This window comes from Melospiza melodia, chromosome 1 (genome assembly GCF_035770615.1).
Source record: "Melospiza melodia melodia isolate bMelMel2 chromosome 1, bMelMel2.pri, whole genome shotgun sequence".
NCBI classification, from domain to species: domain Eukaryota; kingdom Metazoa; phylum Chordata; class Aves; order Passeriformes; family Passerellidae; genus Melospiza; species Melospiza melodia.
In genome coordinates this window covers 133,698,631-133,719,098 of record NC_086194.1, presented here as the reverse complement: position 1 = coordinate 133,719,098, position 20,468 = coordinate 133,698,631, and the positions used below count along the sequence as shown (strand labels likewise).

Genomic DNA, 20,468 nt, shown 5'->3' with positions numbered 1-20,468 from the left:
TGGATCCCAGAGAGTGGGAAACTGAGAGTACATGAACAGTTGTGGTATCTCAGACATGGTCCTTGGAGTTCAAGTCAGAAAGCTGGGAAAGGATAGGACTTCTGTATTCTTTCTAGTTAGCAGTGTAATACTACGAAAAAGCAAACTGAAGTAAAATCAGTAGGTGCTTACTTTGTTTACTCTTACTGATCTGATTTTGTGAAAGGTTTTATTGAAAAATTGATTTCACCTGAGACACAGGAAAACCTGGAGACAAAAGCTTGTCTCAGAGGACTTTGTGTTTCTTCTCCTTCCTGCGCTTGCATGAAAGAGGGCAGGTTTCCCCAGTCCATCCCACGTTGTGCTGGGGATGGACTGTGCTTGCAAGACTGCCATGATCCTAGCTGCAATAGCACAGCATCCCTGGCCAGGGTAATCTCCTCCCAGTACGTCCTGCGATGTTTAGTAGAGAGGTGCAAGGATTACAGGACTGAAGGTCTTGCTTTCTCAAAAAAGACTTCATTCATTTTCTACCATAGATGAATGGAGAAAAAAACTGCAGCAGTGAAGAAAATTTAGAATACAAATGAGCACAAATTTAGAACATAAATTTAGAATAGAAATGAGCACATAACGCCTTCTGAGACAGCAGCACAATTACGGCTCTGGTGCTTCAGAAAGAGAAAATTGAAAAAAATGGATTGCTTTAAAAGTTATCTGTCTCATGATGTACACCAAAGTTCATTTTCTTTTCCTAAAAACAGTGATGTTTTACAGTTTGAAACATCCAAAAAGGGCCTGAATAATGGGCAATTTTTTTCATAAGAACTAGCACTGAATCGGTAGGATGTTACTTACAGATTTGCCAAAAATGTGGCAAGGAGCTTGAGACATTTAATTTCTAAACCCAGGTGCTCTTTCGCATGTAGTAGTAAGTAAACTGAATTAATTCAGAAACTGACTCCATTTAGTGACTTGCAGTAAACAAAGGATGGAGGATTTAGGGATAAAACACTGTGGTAGATAAATGCACTTCTTCTCAAGGTTTAAGAACGTGTTTTGGTTCATGGTTTACAAGCTTGCATCGTTTTTAGGTAAGATGTAGGGTGTAATCAGAAGGGCTCCAGGAGAGAGTTAGAAGTAGGGATTTAAAGGGGAAATTATCCCTCTTAGGCCATGATCCAATGGGGATGATAGAACATAAATTGGTAAATAAATTAAAATTGGTATTTCACATTTAGAATAATTTGGCTGAAGCCTATTGGATTTATTGGATCCAGCTATCAGCGCATCCAAGAATCTTGTTCATAACCTTTTTCAAATAAATGGAATGTGCCTAGCTAATGTAAGACTTCTCTTGCCTGTTTATCAGTTATTAGAGATAAAAAAGTACCCCTTTATTCCTGAAGAAAGATCCGAGTCACGTCTTTTGTGTTACTATTTATATTACAGTATGTACAGAATTTTCCATACTATTTTTAAGAGTGTTCCTAAAATTTACTGCCCTATTGCTCAAATAAATTCTATAAATCCAACTGAAATTATGTGTCTCACATTTGTAATTTTTTTTCTTGGTATCCACCTGAAGGTCTCTGTAATAACAATAAAGCTGAAAACTACTTGAGTAAAAAATGCCTTCTATAATTCTCTTGCAATTATATGAATGTGATGCTGATGAATGAGAGGGAGTATATGACCATCAGTAAAAGTAGAATTTTACTCTGGTCTCTGTAAAAAGGCAGCATTTCAAATTAAATTTCAAGATTATTTTTAGAAATCTTAAAAAAAAAAAAAAAAAAGAACATTCCATTCCAAGAAAAAGGTGAATAGTGAGAAATTTGCTATACTTCAAATCTATTCACATCTGTAGTGTGCAGGGGTCAATCCATCAAACAAATTTTATGAGGCCATATATACATAGATTTACAGACAAAAATCTAAGCATGCAGAACTAGGAAAGCTATGTGCCTTTGCTCTTTGTATGTTTTTAATGGGCTTATTTTCACATTTTCCTACCATTTGTAGATGTCCTTATCTATTTTGGGGTTTTCTGTCAGTTTTAGGAATCCCACTGTGCAATAATTTACACATTTTTTTAAATGTCCATTATTTGCAGTATTGCAGTTTTGGTAGAACCAAGTTGATGCCCCTGAATGCCCTGTAGATAACAATCCCCCTGGTTTTAAGAGAGCAGCTGGTATAGATAAGACTACAAAGGTGAGCAGGGGAGATGGGACATACATGAGTAGACGTTCTGGGATAAGAGTGAATGGTTGACTCTGGAGCGAAGAGAGGACAAAAATAGAAATGGTGACTAAATGCCAGACTGTGATTTTGGAAGCTAGTGCTTCCTTTTATACCCATCTTTAGCATAGTTAATAACAACACTGATTTTTTTAAATGTAATACTCTTGACAATGTGGCTGACATGGTAAATTTCATCAACCACTACAAAAGCAGACCCTGGTAGGCTTTTTCTTTGGGGTCATTCCATTGTACCTCTAAACTGCCTGATGTCACAGCCCACTTCATTACTCAAGTTTATGGTGAATGTTCCAGAATAAAACCTTAACATTTTATATATGCAAGACCAGATATTCTGTTCATAACTAAAGTTGGGAGAATTTGAAGATATATCAATTAATCGGCGTTTAAGAAGAGTATTATTTGCCATGTTCACATCAAAAAAATATTCCTGGAATGAATACCAAGGCAAGTAAGTGTTAAGTCATTGGTTTAAGTGTCCCTAGAAGAACTGATTCAAGCCTGGACAAATAATTAAACATGGAAGCAGAATTAGCATTTTAGGACTTGACTAATGAGGTATTGTAATATATCACAATGTGCCTTCCAATTTCTGCATAAATAAAGTTGTAATGCCAAACAAAGATTTTATGGACAGCAAATAAGTCCAAAGAGATTGGAATAGTGTTTATAACTACTCTTTGAGAGGATAAATTGACCAAGTCATTAATTATGAATTCTTAATTGCACTCTATGTGTAACCCTTAAGCTCTGGAGTATACTTTGTGTTGTGGGAACTGAAAGGGCTCCCATTAGGCAGGGTAATGGGAAGCCTGATAAACTCTGCTCACAGAGCAGGAAGGTATGCATGAGTACTCTCAGCATATTCTACATTCAGTAGATGGCAGTGGTATGCAGTAATACATTAATTCTGGATTTTCTCTTGAGCAGACACTCTTGCCTCTGTGAATCAGGCTGTGCTGATTTGGGGATTTATCTGAGGCTTCTTCTTCCCCAGAAAATACTGAGGTACTAGATAATTCTTCACTTGCTAGAGTAGAAAGTGACAGAAAATGAAAAAAACACTGCTAAGTTATTGTAATCTTCATTACACAGCACTTGGAGGAATCTGGTAAGTTTTGAATTTCAACAGTAATATTACATCCAAAAAGGAATGTGTCTGTCTGGAGCATTGACTCATTTTCCATCTATGCTCAGTATGTACACATCAAAGTCTCAAAACAAAAGTATTCAGCAAGTGGGAACTGTGTGTGTTACTTAACAGGAGTAGTAGCACAGACTTCTCGGAATACTGCGCACATAAATAGATATTTTCCCTTGTCTAAAGGAATGAATTGCAGATCTAGTGGGGGAAGATGGATATGTGAGTCAGGGTGGGGGTGTATAAACAAAAAATTATGAAGATAATTAAAAGTTATTCTAAAACTTGTAATTTCAGAAAACTGGAAGTAAAAGAACAAAACAAAAGCAGCAATGCAGTTTATGTAGTAGAAATTACAGATGAGTAGCCTAAGAGAATTAAAATACATCTTTTAAGTAGATGTTTTCTCATATGGCAGTTATTTCTAACAGAAATAATATAAAATGTTCAATGATTTATGATTGATAATGATGGAAAGAGTTGTTCCTTTTTGCACAAAGGGTTTTTCCCCTCTCTATGGGAGATTTCAGTAGGAAAAGTGTATAATCTATTAGTCTGTGGACTGAGCTGTAATACAACCACAAATTCATCCTAAGGATTTTGAGTGCTTTTAAGGACCTTAGAATCAATTGGTGGTCCCTTAGTAGGGAATAAAAATGTCTCATTTTTTCAACAAAGTGCATGTTCTGCTTCTCTGCTGTTTCAGACACCCCATGTGTCTGAAAAACATCAGGAAAACATTTCAATCTATACTGATACGTTTATTGTGTACAGAACAAAAAATTATATCACTCTGGTAGCAATGGCATAGCAGCAAATACAATATAGCATTTCAGCCAAGCCAAAGCTGCTGGTAGCCCTTGGTTTTTCAGGTAAGGACTTTGTCCAGACATGAGCCCAGAAGTAAGAGTTTTATGTAATCTGGTCATAACCGAAAGGAGGAAATTAAGACCTTTTAACTGGTTGGGGAACTGAAGAAAGAAGTATATGCTAATTGATTCAACCATGCTTGTGTCATCTGCTGCTGAGTAAAACACCTATGTTTTACTCCACACCACACTGAATTCTTATCAAATGAACATTGACATTTTTTTTTCTCCACTAGGATGCCTTATCTTTGCTCTTTGAACTGTTTTCTATTTTGAGCAAAACTCTTTTTAATCTGTTGTTAAACTGAGGCAGTACATCTATATCTAAAAGCTGTAGGAATAGTTATGTATGTAGATTAAATGCAGAGAAAGGATGCTTTGGGACATTAAGTTTTTGAATATATATATTTTTTAAACACTGTTTTTCCTAGGGTTTCACTCATATTTGGGACAATCATGCTGAAGATACTTTTATCCTGGCATTGCAATGTCATTCTATTCACTCATCTTCCCAGCATATCACTTTACTTGGGTATTATTATCATGTTCTGGTTGAATTCCATCTCTATTGCTTCAATTCTTCTGGGAACTTATAGAATTCTTTATGAATTTACATTTGCAAGATTTTGTTATAATTTTTATTTCCAAACATTTTATGTTCTGTGCTAAGTAAACCATCTTGACATTGTTGAAAGTATGCAAACCTCCTCCTAGCAGTTTTTCACCTCGATTTTTGCAGTAGGCAAGAGCTGCCATCTTTAGGCAAGGTGAAGAATTTGTAGAAAAGTTCCATTCAAATAAATGTGACTTGTCTGTGTAAGTACTCGAGACAGTTTTGCTGACAGAGTTCCAATATTTTTGGGAGCATGAAATTTCAACCATTGCAAGATTTATTTGTATACTGTGAACTAATAGAGCGTTTGTATAAGTTGAAACTTTGGAGAGTCTTGTCCTTTAAAATGTCACATTTATTTAAAACTCTGCTAAAACATACTGTGTTGTAAGCAGTTTCATGACTTGAAATGTTCTTTCTAAAACAAAACAAAACAAAAAACCCAAACCCCACATGCTATTTTCATGCCAAAATGTTTTGGAAGCCTGCATCTGGCTTTATAATAGAAGAGTCAGCTGCATCTTACTGCTGACAGTTTTCTTCTGCTATTTCACAGACAGAACCAAGAAAATGCACAACTGTAGTGGATTGACTCTAGCTGCATGCCAGACACCCACAAATGCCATTCTATCACTCCCCTATGCAACTGGACAGGGGAGAGAAAATATAATGAAGGTTCATGAGTTGAGATAAGGACCTGGAGAGATCGATCACCAAATACTGTTATGGGCAAAACAGGCTGGAATTAGAGCTACTAATTGAATTTACTGCTTAAAAAATCAGAGCAGGATAATGAAAAGTAATGTAAGACCTTATAAACACACTTTCCCCCACCCCTCATTTCTTCTCAGCTCTACCTCCTCCCCCTCAGTGGCCGAGGGAGACAGGGAATGGATGTTAGGTCTGTTTCTGCTGCTGTTCCAACATGATATCCCTCCCATGGGAGACAATTCTTCATGAACCTCTCCAACTGGAGCCCATCCCAAGGGGAACAGTCCTCCACAAACTCCTGCTACGTGGGCCACTATTTGATGGGGTGCAGCCCTTCAAGGACAGGCTGGTCCAATGTGGTTTCCCATTGGACCAGCCTGTCAGGAGGTCACAAGTCCTGCCAGGAAACCTGCTCTAGAGTGGGCTTCTCTATCCATGGGTCTGCAGATCTTTGCCAGGATTCTGCTCCATCGTGGGCCTACCACGGGTTCACAGCTTCCTCTCAGGAATCCACCTACTCTGGTGTGGAGTTCCTCCAGAGGCTGCAGGTGGATCTCTGCATCCCCCTGGACTTCCATGGGCTGCAGGGGCATAGCTGCATCACCAGGGTCTGCACCACCAGCTGCAGAGGAATCTCAGCTCAAGCACCATGAAGCATTTTCTCCCCTTCCTCCTCCTTCTCCACTGACCTTGGTGTCTGCAGAGTTGTTCCTCTCCATGTTCTCAATCTGCTCTTCTCTGGCTGTACAATAACTTATTTTTATTTTCTTCTTAAATATGTTATCACAAAGGTGTCACCACCATTTCTGATTGGCCCAGCCTTGACCAGTGGAGCACTTTTGCTGTCTGATTTACACTAATTCTCTGAATAAACTAAAAATATACAAAAGTTGTCTGTTGGGAGCATAAACAAATGGAGATCTTGAATTTTGTGCCTGAGGATGTGGAGGTTTTGTGTTCCAAGTCAACAAACTGTTGTGTGGAGTTGGCTTATTTCAGGGCTGTGATCACAGTTCTTTTTATTTATACTCCATTAGGACATGAATGTTCCTGGCACAATTGTGGTGACATGATTGAGGAGACAGTGCAAACACAGGGTAAAAATCAGCATGTGCTGTCACAACTTTGCCGTCTGAACAGACAAAACACAGAGAAACTGAAGGCACAGAAAGGTGAAAAGACCCATTGAAGGTGGAGCAACTATGTCTTAAGTTGCAAGCTGAGAACTTAAAGCACTGAGATCAGGCTGTGAGCTTTTTGTAATTTAACCCAAATTAGTGAAAAATTAAAAATTCCTGTCAGCTCCTAAGTGCTGAATAACTACTGAAAGAATAATCTTCTCGGGAATTAGCTTTAAAACAGTGGTTAATCAACTTTGGAAAGTTTATAACAAAATTTGAGAGAGGGGAGCTGGATCAGGTGTTGCGTACTGATTTCTAGCTTGGAGCTGGCTAGCTCTCCTCATCATCACATTTATCCCAGCTGGGATAAAACTCAGGCAGATCTAGTCACCTCTTACCAAAAGCTGTGAGATCTCTGAAATGTCATAGCTTGATAGAACTAACAGTATGAATTGGTTTAGACCCAACTTTGCATTATAAACTTAACCATTCTGTCTGTGAAGCAGAGCCAGAAAACCCTCAAAATTTGTCTTGTCCCTAGAGTTTACCAGAAATATTTCTGCTGTTTTGGACAGAAGAGCCAATAGGAAATCCATCTTAGCCCCATTTAATAATTGCCCATGGCCAGTGCTGTCTTTGGAAGGACAGGCAATATTTTGCCCTGGATGAGTAAATATCGAAGGATACGCATCAAAGTCCTAATGTAGATAAGAAATAAATCCTAGAACTAATGTTATTTATGATTATAAACTGAGATTATGCTCAGAACCAACACAGAGTCAATAGCTCAAGTGCCTTTTAACCCAGATATACTCTGTGGTGAGCAGTGTAGACTTTGTAAGCCTGGGCACAAGAATGCCACAGCCTAAATATTCTCCCAGATTAATAAAACCAATGTTACTATATCCCATAGGATATATACTGGCTGTAATTTAATAGTTTGTTTAATATAATCTTGAGGCAAGAGTGGATTGAATAAGCTCTTTCCACTCAATATTTCCCATTTATGTGGGTTTTGCACTTAAAACATTTTGTTTTTTCATTTTCCTGTTTCTTTTTTAGTTTTTCACAGTGTGCCTTTGAAGTGTTTTGATTTTAGCAATTGCCAATCTATTTTATTATATTAGTGCTTCTGCTTTTCTTTTGTGAAATTAGCATGTCAAAGGAATTCAGCTTGCATTGTGAGGATATGAGCCTTTGTTGTGAAAATGGACACCTTAATAAGTGATAGATAAAACATAAAATATGACTGGAGCAACTAAGAACTATTTAGAAAAAACTAGTTCAGGGGCTTTTTTCATGATGAGTTTTTGCTGCTCTGTAGAAGAGCTTGTCAGAAGTATGTATGGACTTGATGTCCTGCTTCTGGCTGCAGCGTCATCAGGAGTCAGTGACACATATTGTATTCAAAGGAGATGTTCATTAGTTTGATTGAAATGCTAAGTCCTTTGAGACCTCAAACTCGCAGTTGTGTACAGACAGAAGGGCTTGCCTACGCTGCTGGAAGAGGGGAGAAAATGACTGTGCTTGTGCTTGTGCTGGGCAATTCATGGTGCAGGGGGAGTTGCCTCTGCCATTAGAGCCAGAAGCGTTCCAGGAACCTGTGCTGCCTGTGATTCCCATACAAATGAGCTTAGGTGGTTTTTGTGCCGGGCTGGGGCTCACTGATTGTGTTTCACCCAGCACATGCACTGCACTGTTAAGCAAAGGAGCCCTTGGAGGAAGCTGAGCCATGGGCACATGGTGAAAAGCTGATTGCTGCCCGGAGAGACAGCAGCCGCAGCAGGGGAGCAGCAGCCACACCGGCAGCACACTCGGCTGCTTTTCAACACACAACTGACCTAGATTTCCCTGTTGGGGCAGGCTGGTGTGAACCCTGGGCCAGTGGGGGTTGCTCATGGAAAGCAGACTCTGCAGTGTTCCTTCTCAGGCTTCACAACACAGCTACAGCTGCAATTGTATATTTGCAGTGCATAGCTCCTTGACAGAGCATCAATCTGTCCTCCTGTTTCACCTTCTGGCCATTAAGAGGTGGGGTTTTGGCTGTATACAGGCTTTTCCTAAAGAATTTTATGGGGCAAATAGAGAATTTTATGGGGCAAAAAGCAGCTACTGTTCCCACAGGAAATTCTATGCCCTTTGCAAGTGTCTGTATCTAAATGCACTTTGTCTGAGCAAGGACGGCCAGTTCCTAGCCTATACTTCACCAGGCAGTGATTATTCATCAGCACTTGCCCATTTGAGGTGTCTCATTCAAAACTCACACCAATTGTTTCCCTATTTTGCCTTTTTATATTCTTCATTTTGTACAATTTTAAACTACCTGAAATTTCTTGTCAGTAAAATGCTAAGTTTATTGGAGAAGGGGTGGCATTTCTTCTGCAATGAGAAAAGAAATCAGTTAAAACTGATATATTTAAGGAATCTTAAGTGAAATAGATTTCCTACTTGGAAGCAGGTTTCCTACTTAGATGAGTTCCAGTAAGACTTGGGCATTTTATCCTAAAATCCCAGCCTAAAAATACACCCATGTGACCTCTGAGAAACTGCCTAAAGCCAGTGGTAAGAATTTATCTTGGCAGATAACCAACATCTTCCTATAGTATGAAAGGAAACTAGCTCTCTTCTGAGCTAAATGTTAACTCAGATTTGGAATTGAAAAAAAAATGTACGAGAGTAGAAAGATTTAAAATTACTTTAGATATAAGGAAATATTTTTAGTGAATAAATGCATTTAACTGCAGGTCCCAATGCTGCAAGTTAGCAATGTTCCTTGTCGTACTGCCAGGGAGGTTCTTTGAATTTGACATACCAGGCAGCTTGTTACTGTCTCCAGTAATAACTGCAGGTACCCAAAAATATTGATATAATTTTTTCAGTGGAAAATTCATGAGACTAGGGGGAGTTGTACTGGTTCTGAGGGTATTTACTCACATCAAATGTTTCTGCTGTCACCCGGAGGCAGCATCCCATTGAAAAAAAGAGGAAAAGAAATAAAAAGGAATTTTATCTTTTTTGTGTTATTTCCATTTTCTGTTCTTTGTGATTCTTTTGTGTGTTATACTAGAGGCTTCTACTCTCTTGTACTTTCTGGGAAAAAATACCATAAATGGAAAGGGAATATTTTAAAATTCACAGCACTTTTCACAGGAGAAGAGGACCATTTTTTAACTAATATTGCAATGAAAATGTGCATGGCCTATGTATATTTTAGGTGATTTGTAGGAGAATTTTCTCTTCAGGCACTTGTTATTTCAAAATCAAAAAAGTAATATTTACTTTGTATTTATCTATGTATTTTACATAATTTCTTCAGGTACTTACATACTGTAAGTATGATACTTCAGGTACTTACATACTGTAAGTGTGATAATTTATATTTATATTATTTGCAGTCTTTCTATGCTAACAGCCCCACTCAGACCAAAGATGTGCAGAAATTAGTGTCAGAAAATCATTGTGTGTCATAGGATGACCACTTAGTATTCATCTGGGAATTACCTGAAATACTTCACAATGTTGTTTATGTGCCCACATTCCTACAACTACAGAAATTATTAGTATAGTTAATTTCAGAATCTGTTTGGTCTCTGTACCTGAGATATCTTGGCATATTATGCTTTCAGAGCTTTTATTGTAATTCCTAGGCTACATAAATGTATTTTTTTTCTTCTCTCCTCAGAAATTTTTCCAAGAGATTCCAGTCTAAAAGACAAGTTCATAAAACATTTTACAGGTAAGGAAGCTGCTTGTGTTTTCCCACATATGCATATTCTATGCAGCTAGAAATGTCACACCACTAATTTTTTTTGAAGCTCAACATTTCTGAGGCCAACATTTCTGAAGTTAAATATTCATATATTAGAAATAGAAATTTTTGAAGAATTCTAGTTTCATTGAATAATCAACTGAGCTATCTGGTCTAAAATAACTTTCAAAATGCGGTAAGTTAAAACATTATTTAAAAGTTATTGTTTAACTTTTATCCTCCTATTGTACGTTCCATATTTATTTTCACGTTCACTAATTTTAGAACTTCTCATTGGACTGCATGTAGTTTTAAGAAACAGACCTTTGTGGCCAAGTAAGTTTTAACCAAATCAGGGAAGATTTTTTGCATCTGTCTCATGATGTCTCCCTGTGGAAACTTATTTTAATAGTGGAAACAGATAGAACAAGGAAGAATTAAAATAATGTAAATGAAATATAAAAAATAACTTGCTGTTTCAAGTATGAAAGTTTATGATGATTACAACTAAGTACTTGAAAACTGAGGTGGAGTTGTATAATGCGTTTAACTTTGGGATTGTATTGTAACTACTGAGAAGAATATAGTACCCTCTGAATATATGCAATATGAGTTGCCAATGACAAGGCATTTGCACTGATTCTTTGCTCTCTAGTTCCAGCATTCTTTAACTCAGAAAAGTAAAGGTCTCAAAGTATGATACTGCAAATCTTGTGGTGATTTTCAGGGTTATTTCAAGTATTGAAACTAAAAGCTAGAGAAATAGTTGGACATTGGTGCATGAAAAAGAGAATTGGAAATAATTATGCATTTCCTCAATGCTGGAAATTTCAGGCAGTGCTTGACAAGAAAGGAAGGTATTTGTTGTCTCTTTTGCATGGGGGAAGTGTGTTCCAACCCTTGGGATAAGCACAACTTTAAGGTTCTTTCTGCCAATGGCTCACTGCAACCCAACAGAATCTACAGGATATGTGTCAGAGCCAGCTGGCCCTTCACCCTTGCAGTAAACAAGAGTAATTGTGACCTGATCATTTTCAGTCCATATGATACAGAAATTAACACAGAGCTTCAAACTATGCTATGCCATGTGACAGAAGAACACTGAATATTCCTCTCCTGGGAGGGACAGACAAGAGAGATTTGTGTACGTTAGTACTTAATCCATTTCCTTTTCATTTTTAGCTTTGGAAACTCCTCAGCTACCATAAAAAGCTGAAGATAAGAATCTGGGGAAGCTAAGTAATGAATACAGATTGAGTTTCATTACTCAAACCCAGGGAAAAACAGCCATGAGTTTTACAGAAGTTATTGTGAGAGTGGTAAATCATAGAAGAGAAAAAGAGAAAAGAACTAGTTGAAGGCATATCTCTGGACCTGTTCATTAAATTAATAGTCCTTTTCTGCATGAATTTAGTTTAATTGCCATCAAAATTGCTGGAATTCCTTGAGTAAGATTAGTTGGAATGAATGAGGAAAGCAGGATCATTCCAAAATACTGAAAGTTTATTTGTTGGTTAAGAATTTCTGCCTACAGAAATTTCCTTTTCTTTCCTTTTCTTTCCTTTTCTTTTTTTTTTCTGTCTATCTATCTATCTATCTATCTATCTATCTATCTATCTATCTATCTATCTATCTATCTATCTATCTATCTATCTATCTATCTCTTTATCTTTCTCATTCTCTCTCTCTTCCTCTCTTTCACTCTTTTTTAAAAATGTATCTTAAGATATTCAGTGGTGGTGTTTTCTGCCTGTTGTTTTATATTTTATTTTATTTTTCATCGTTTTACTAGATCCTGTAATCCAGAGGCATTTTCTTAAAATACAGTGGAACTTTAGTTTTTTTGGTTTTTTTTATTCTGTTTCAATCATAATCTTCTAGCAGCCTTCATTAATTAAACTCTTTGATTACAGTCCTTACTAGTTCAGAATTAGGACATCCTAAACTAAAAAAAAAAAAAAAAAAAAGAGAGAGAATCTGAAATCAATATTATCTTTATAGTACACTAGCTTTACAGTTTCAGGGTTAAGAAAATTATTGCACACTTCTCATATGCCAGGAATAATAGACACATTTTAAAGCCAAATAAGAACCATATGTAACAGTCCTTGACTATAGGAAAAATCATAAATAATCTTGTGAGTCATAAAGTAATCTATCAATTTAGCTTGGAAAGCCAGCTGACACAGAGTGTTTTGTAAGGCACAATAAAATTAACAGCCTATTTTTGATGACAGGGAAGAGAGCTAGAAAACCATATATTACCCGAAGGGACATGGAATTATTTAGTGACAAAAGCCAGTGTTGTCTCCATATATGCTGGATAATTTCAAATTGCATACTTTTTCTTGAGCCTAATTACTCACTCAGATAAAAAGAATGGCAAAAATATTCCAGTTCAGACTTGCAAAGACTGCTCTTCCAGTTTGTTGAAAAGCTTATTTGTGGCTGAAAAAAATCTACTGAAATCCATGTACTACTGTAAAATAAATCTAATCTTCAAGTATGTTCACTGTCATAGAGAGGAATCTTCTCTAGAGCTCATGGTGGTTTGGCTTCACTATTCAGAGAGAATTAGCTTGATATATTTTACCAGGCCCATAAACAAGTATTGTTTATATTCAAGTTATGAAACAAGTATTTTTCTTCCCAGAAATGCTTCCTGGTTTCCTCTGAAAGGAAAGTTGGCCAACAAGGTCTGCTTCATGTGAATCATTTTGAAGCATTGCTTGAAGCAAGCTATTCTTATTCAGGGTTCCTACTTGTACTAAATTTGCATTTAAATTTAGCCTTATTCACTTAATGTCAGTTTATGTCAATGTTTTCTGTCCAAACCACATCATACTCATCCCCAGCTGTCAAGGATAGTCTTGCTAAGCAGGTTACAGGATGCAAGTATTACATTTTTGCTCTCCTTTTCAACTTGAATGTCACCAGTAATACTTTCTGCGGCCATCAGCAATTTTGGAAGGGGTCTTTGACAACTTGTTGCAGTTAAGCCATGTTTTGTAGAAAAATAGACCCATAGAATGGTTTGGGTTGGAAGGAATCCTAAAGATCATCTAGTTCCCACTGCCTGGCCATAAGAAGGGATATTTTTTTAGTCAAATATTAATGTAAACAGATGGCACAGTATATCCAAAGAAGAGAGCTGCATCCTATGCCCTGGACATACAGGGATTTGCCTTGCCAAAGATGAAACGTATCCTGCATTCTGCACATTGTATGCTTTTTTACTTGGATTATTTTAACAGGAGATCAGGTTCCTAGATGTTATTCAGCTGTCATTTTTTTTTCTGTCAACACCTACACTGTATATTAAGAATTTTATAAACCATCTATGTGCAAATGAAAAGCATTAGTGCATGAAATCTTTCCAGGGGTGAGAAACTCATACTTGCTTAGAATGTTGCTCTTATTTATATTCACAGTATCCTCAGTCTAGGTGCATTATTCCTTCTACATTAGACTACAGACCACTATTGAACAAACTAAATTCTACTGTAGCTGTCATTCTATTCTTTGCCATATAAGAAATTTTACTGCTAATTTTGAATTACTGGAATTTAAAGGCTAAACCAGCCAGTCATTTTAATGTGTCATTTTTCTGGCTTTTATATCATGAACATAAAGGCACAGCAAAAGAATTTCTTTGTGTCATTTCACTAGCATTATTATACTTCTGTTGCATTATAGTTGTTTAAGATGTAGTAAAAGACTAATTCAGTTTTAGCCAAGAAAAAAATGAACTTAATGCTATGTGTTGTTGCCATCCATTGAAGTTGCAGAGAAGTGGCCCTGAGAGCTTGTTGTTAACTGCTCCTTACTTTCAAACAGGGCCAGTCACATTTTCCTCAGAGTGCAGCAAGCACTTTCATCGACTGTATCACAACACAAGAGACTGCTCAACACCAACCTGTAAGTAGCAAAGTACTTTTTATGCTAGCTGTAATACTTGCTTGAAAGCAACACACTTTATCTATTAAGTGTTTGATGTCCTGGTCCTTTTTTAACAGTTACTCTTTAGCACTACATTAAAAAACATACCCAAGGTCTTCTAATATATAAAGATTTTCTGTTAATGCACTTGCTGTCAGCTGAACATCGTGGAGTTCCTTCAAAGTGATGCTGAAATAAATGAAACCAAAACTACACTGAAAAAATCAGTAGGGCATGCTTATGCGGAGGGCAGATATTCTCCTTCTTGCTCTCTTTAGCTTTCCTTGTGCAAGATAAAATTTGAACCATTCTTTACCTTCTATTAATGCTTAATAGTAGAGTTATATCTTTGGGGTTTAGTATATTTCAGCTTGTGAGTATAATTTTCTATTATATGCCCATTGTTAAGCAACAGAAAATAATTTGATTCATCATTTTGTTTTTGATACTTTCATTTCTCATCAAGCAAACTTCCTCTCTGAGACTGCCGAAGCTTTGCTTTAACACAGCCTGAATATAGTTTTGTCAGAGATGCTGAAAAATAGAAGTGTTCTTGGATAAAATGGACGAAAAGCAAAGAAAAACTCCAAACCAAAATAGAAATTCCTTAAATAGAAGTTACTTCAGCATTCTCTAGTGCAATGGACAATTCAAATAAAGTCAGTGGAAAAGAAGCAGTGTGTTTTACTTAGAGAAGGTGAATCTCATTAAGGATGTGTAAGCACAAACTGTGGGCAAAGTTTGGTGCTTTGGAAGCTTTTCAGGATTTAACATGAAAAAACAATGGGACCTTCTGGCTGCATCACTTAGAAGCACTGTTTGTGAGCAGCTGAGGTGCTCTCTCACCATTGCTCAGCACATCAGAGGATTTAGTGTTTGAAAGGGGATGGAGCAGCCCTCATCTCCATTTGCTTTTATGCTTATTAGAAGCTGGATTGTAGGAATCCATGGCTGATCCACAAAATATATACATGCAGCTTTCTAAGCAGACACAGGAGTAGGCAAGGCATATTTCTATTACATGCTGTGCAACAAAAATACCGTATTGTATGCCTTGAAACATGGATCCAAAGCATGTGAATATTATTTGGACTCTTATGTATTGCCTGAGTGTTTCACTTTATTTCTCCAGAAAAAGAGTAATATTATTTTTCTTCTAATTAAATAGCTTTTCTTAAAGTTAAAAACAAGACTGTGATTTTGAATGATATAAAGAACTTATGTTTTAGTTCACCTATCAAAGCAAATTGTAAAATTAAAAGGGTGATTTAAACCACAGCACAGTTTTTGTTCCCCCTTGCACCAAGCAAACCCAAAGCAGACAATGAGTTCCATTCACCTGAAATGTTCTGTTCTAAAAAGGAGAGATAAATCTTCAAATTTGTCTCAGACTGATCCTAGCCAAGATCTTTCCCTGTGCCTTTAGAAGGGTTTGATATTTTCTGTCAGGGACACCTTAGTCATCATGGCATGTCTGAGGATGAGTTATTTCCTCTCCTTCTGACATGGTTATAATTGTACAAATATTTTCTGAGGAACTGAAACCCAGATAGCAATCACTTTCTTGCTGTTTGGCACAATTTATATTAAGTTTTATTAAAATACATATCAAGCAAGAGAAGCACCTATGTATTCCTTGTTAGCAAATACCAGAGAGCAAGGCAGTAGTGACTCAGGATCCACTTGAACCAGGTGGTCATTTAAACCAAGGGCACACACAGGGGGATTGGAAGTGGGAGGTTAGAATCTTTAATCTGATGATTAGGAGATGTACTTAAATGTGGAAAATATGGAATTAAATCAATAGTAATAAGAAATGGAACAATAAAATGTTTGAAGCAGCCTGACTTCTGACTGTGTTATAGTGATAGTTACAATAGCCTCCAAGTTAATGAGTTAAATTCCTGCTCTTCCACATCCCAGTAGAAAACTTCCTGGTTGAAATTTAATTCCTTGCATCACTTGTATTTTTCCTCTAGAGCACTATGCTAAGGTACAATCTAACATTGCATCTTGCACACATAATTTCATTAATTTCCATCAGATAACAGTTTCACTGTGTAGGGTGTTTGAAATTGAAGTACAAACTTTACTTTAATTTTATGCAGTGTCTGGAAACTGAGATTCATTATTGCTGTGGGTAATTCTGTTTTATAGATTACAAAAGGTGTGCAAGATTGCTAACAAGATTAGCAATGAGCCCTTTGTGTACACAGTCCTAGGATGTTTGCTATGTAAGTATAATTTTCCCCACTCATTTTCTTATTTGTTGAATGGTCTACTGGTTTACTTCACACTTATACCTTGTTATCAGGTGTGCATAAAAAAATGTGGTATTATCAGAGTGTATCAACATGCAGCTTTGGCTTTGCAGAACTGACTGGCTCCTCCTTGAAATACATAGAAGCAGAAATACCTCTGGCAAGCCCCGGTGTAATTTCCTACAACTCACTTGTGGCACTGCAGTCCATAGTTATACACTGGATGGCCTCTTACTGTTCAAAATTTCAAGAAGAAGTCTGCTTAGTGAAAGAAAATGCCCAAGGACATCATCAGCACTTTTATTTCAGGCCATTCTTCAGAGAACTTTGTTGTTAATCCATGGAAGAAACCGAATGTTTTGGTCTCATGTCTACCAATGCAATCTTCATAGATCACCTATCACTTAATTCATTTCTGGGACCCCTTTTCATTCCCATATAGTCTTCTGAGAATTTCTGAAAAGTTAATAACCACTTCATGGTGATGGAAACTGAACATAAAGATGTAGAAAGCTAAAGGTTTCACTAAGTAGCCTGAAGAAGAAACCAGTCCATTCTTGTTTATGACTAGCATGTCAAATGTTAATTACACAGCATTGTCACTGAGTGTAAAAGTAACATCTCCAAGTGACTTGTTTTCTTCTGTTGTTTGAATAATAATAAGATGGTTATAATTTCAAAGATTAATTGTAAATACACACTCTGGTTGTTATTATTAACCACTAAAATGTATAAGTTCAGTGAATTTTATTTATCTAAATTTTTTAAAGATGGTTTCCTTTCACCACCTCCTCCTGACAAATACTGCAGGCTTGGAGCTTGGGGGAGTTGTGTATGTCACTTCTTCCTGCATCAAGACTTCAATTCATACTAATCAAGAATAAGAAAAGAAGAGTAGGATATGAGTCAGTGTTAGCTGATTTGATTTCTCGGTGGAGGTGGGATTCATTTTGGTGGCTGTGCTTTAAAGAATATGGCAATATTTCAGTTCTGAGAAGAAATGACATAATTTCTTTCTCTTCCTTTCTTCTTAACATTTTTCAGTCTCTTTGGCCTCTTGATTTCCAGGTGTTGCAGATGGTTTTGAATATAGCAAGGACAGCAAACTAGAGACTGATTAGGCATCTCATTACTTTGCCTGTATCTCCTTTTCCTGACTCAAGGAAGGATTCCTTTCCTGAATGTCCTCTTAAAAAAAAAATGGAGGGGCGGGGGGGTACTTAAATTCCTGTTTGTTTCTTAGAATCCTCTTTTTAATCTCAGCTTGTTCAAACATCTCACCACTCTCTTACTTTCTGCAGTTTTACCTTTTTAGTCTCTGTTTTTCCTTTACCTGTATCCATTTACATCTCTGGATTCATGTATCAGAGCTTTCAGAGAGACTTCTGGTGTTCCAAATTTTTTTTTCTTTTTCTTTTAAGAGAATGAGTCAAAGATCTGCCTACATATCCACAGTACAGAAGCATCTATCTCATCCTATTTCCATCTTTAAAACACAAAAGGATCAAAAGTTGCTATGATTTGCAAAGCCAGGTGTTTTAATTTGCCTGCCAAAAATACATTCAAAGACATGAAAAATAGGGAAGAAAGGTTTTAAATGGTAATCATTGCTAGCAGCTCGTGTGCACTGCATTCACTTAAAGTTGTATCTAGGCTGGCTTTCTCTCTATTTTGTTAAAAACAGAGAAAATGTTATAGGAAAATGTATAGCCATGGTCTGACTGTTTCCCAGCTGTCTCTGTGCTCCCGCAGCCCATTCCTCCGCTAAGTACAGCAGATAGTTTCCACCATAAATAAGACATACTCAGATCTTCATGCTTACTCATATCCACTGATTCTTGGAATGGAAACATTTTCTTGAGAAGGGTGAAGAGTGGCAGGAGTTTCTCTCTCTTCCCTGTTAGTAGGGAGTGCAACAAAGAAGTTACATACGTTCGTCCCTCAAACACATAACATTTCTAACATAATTCTCTGATTGCTTCTGCTTCATCTTTTGGCACAAGGGATCTGTTTTCCTCACCACCCTCACACTAGAGTACAGGGGACATGGCCATAGATCCCGTTGCCTGTAAGAAAATTTGCCTTCACTTTAACGTCTGACAGATCTTGGAGACTCTTGGTTGCCTTGAAGAAGGAGGCACTCTCACTTGAAGAACTGACAACTATTTTTAAGCCTTTTCCTGCCAGTACTAAAATAGGCTGCCTTTCCCTCATTAAAAAAAAGAGCTGCAGTGCTATTATGCAAATATTTTCCTTCCTCATCTGTAAATATCCGGCTATACAGAGAAGACATGGTCTTTTCCTCCTCGAAATGAACTTTTTCTTGGGGAAAGCCAATTGTCCGCCCGCGGATCTGGTCCCCGGGATGTTTCAGCACCATGGAGAGGCGCCGCACCCCGGGCGGCCGCCGGGGTGGCTCCGGGGCGGGACACCGGGCACACACCGCCCTTACAGCCCTCAGAGGTTTGGGTGGGTTTGTTATCAGTTCCCGAGTCAGATCCCTGCAAATGGAAGCAAAGCATTTAATGAAACCCAGAATGCAGAACTGCACGTGGCTGCGTGCATGGGGAGCTTCCCTGCAAGGTGCAGAAGCCAGACCTCTGTGTGTTAAACCTCTTGGCGCTGACGCTGAGGATTTGTCCCGGCAAAACTCATTAGTGCTCACAGGAGGGCAAGACCCGCTCGCATTTGAAGTTAATCTTATGATTTATGCAATCCACGGGAAACTGTGGTTTATGAACAGAATTTTGCTGAGCAGTCTGCTTCTCTGTTTTTAAACCAGCTATAAAATGGCATGTCTTTGTCTTTTGCAGACTTTCTACCAAGGAGAGAATTCTGATTTGCCAAGAAAGTGCCTTGAAATCTTCAAAAATGGAGAAGACATCTTTTATCTTTTTGATTTACAATGTTTTGTTACTAGATGCATTTTATTTTCATATATTTGTCCGACATTCCATATTTGTGTGAAACATTATTTTATTTTGTAAATTTGTTGCCTATAGTTCAGACAAGCCAATTATTTAAATACATTGTATATGAAGAATACTAATGATGTACTGATTAAATGTTATAACCGTATGCAGGGAGTTGGTAAAATTTTGCTGTTTCTCTTGTTCCGTTGTATTGACATCGTTCTGCTCAGGCTCTTACTCTCATTATTTGCACTAACTTGAAATGCAGAAGTCTGTGTAACTGAAATCTGAATAAGCTGTAAGTGGGGAAGTTTTACTTGCCATGGAAGATATTTTATATTATGAAGCTTTGTTAATATATACATATATATTATTGTGCATCAGAAAAAAATTTGCTCAGAAATGCACCTTGCTTTCAGGAACATTTGTATGACTATTCTGGATTTTCATCAGTTACATTTGTACCGGCACTTATGGAAAGAGTTGCAAATAATGTAAATATAAAGACTGGAAAACTGCAATGCAGTTTTGGTGGAATAAAGAACATAAAAATAAACTATTTTACAGGAGGGGTTATTTAAGTATATTAAGAGGTCACTTATTTAATATATATATTTATTCTACTGGTAAACTTGAAATAATCCTCCACTGAGAACTTCAAACTTGTGGGTTTAACATTTTACAGCACTTCACTTTCATGAGGTAAATTTTTTCAGCCATTTATTCTTCAGTTGAATAAGGTGTGAACAAAAATGCATCATGTACCTAGTGTGAACAACATTTGCAAGTATGCAAAGAGGGTAATAAAAAAGTCTAACAGACAAAAAATGCTTTAAAATATAATACCACAAATCCAAGGGAAAAATCAATGAATTTTGTTGGTTATACATCATTCTTAAATATTTGGGA

At 37.1% G+C, this 20,468-nt stretch overlaps 1 protein-coding gene across 1 annotated transcript in view; it reads left to right on the top strand.

Moving 5' to 3' along the window:
* The window catches only part of ALKAL1 (ALK and LTK ligand 1), a 34,839-nt gene extending 14,704 nt beyond the window's left edge, over window positions 1–20,135 (top strand). Inside the window, exons 2-5 of the mRNA XM_063177836.1 lie at window positions 10,382–10,435; window positions 14,285–14,365; window positions 16,544–16,620; window positions 19,461–20,135. Of these exons, the coding sequence (XP_063033906.1) occupies window positions 10,382–10,435; window positions 14,285–14,365; window positions 16,544–16,608 (200 nt within the window). The 3' untranslated portion in view covers window positions 16,609–16,620; window positions 19,461–20,135. The remainder of the gene's footprint in view (window positions 1–10,381; window positions 10,436–14,284; window positions 14,366–16,543; window positions 16,621–19,460) is intronic.
* Window positions 20,136–20,468: the final 333 nt, after the last annotated feature.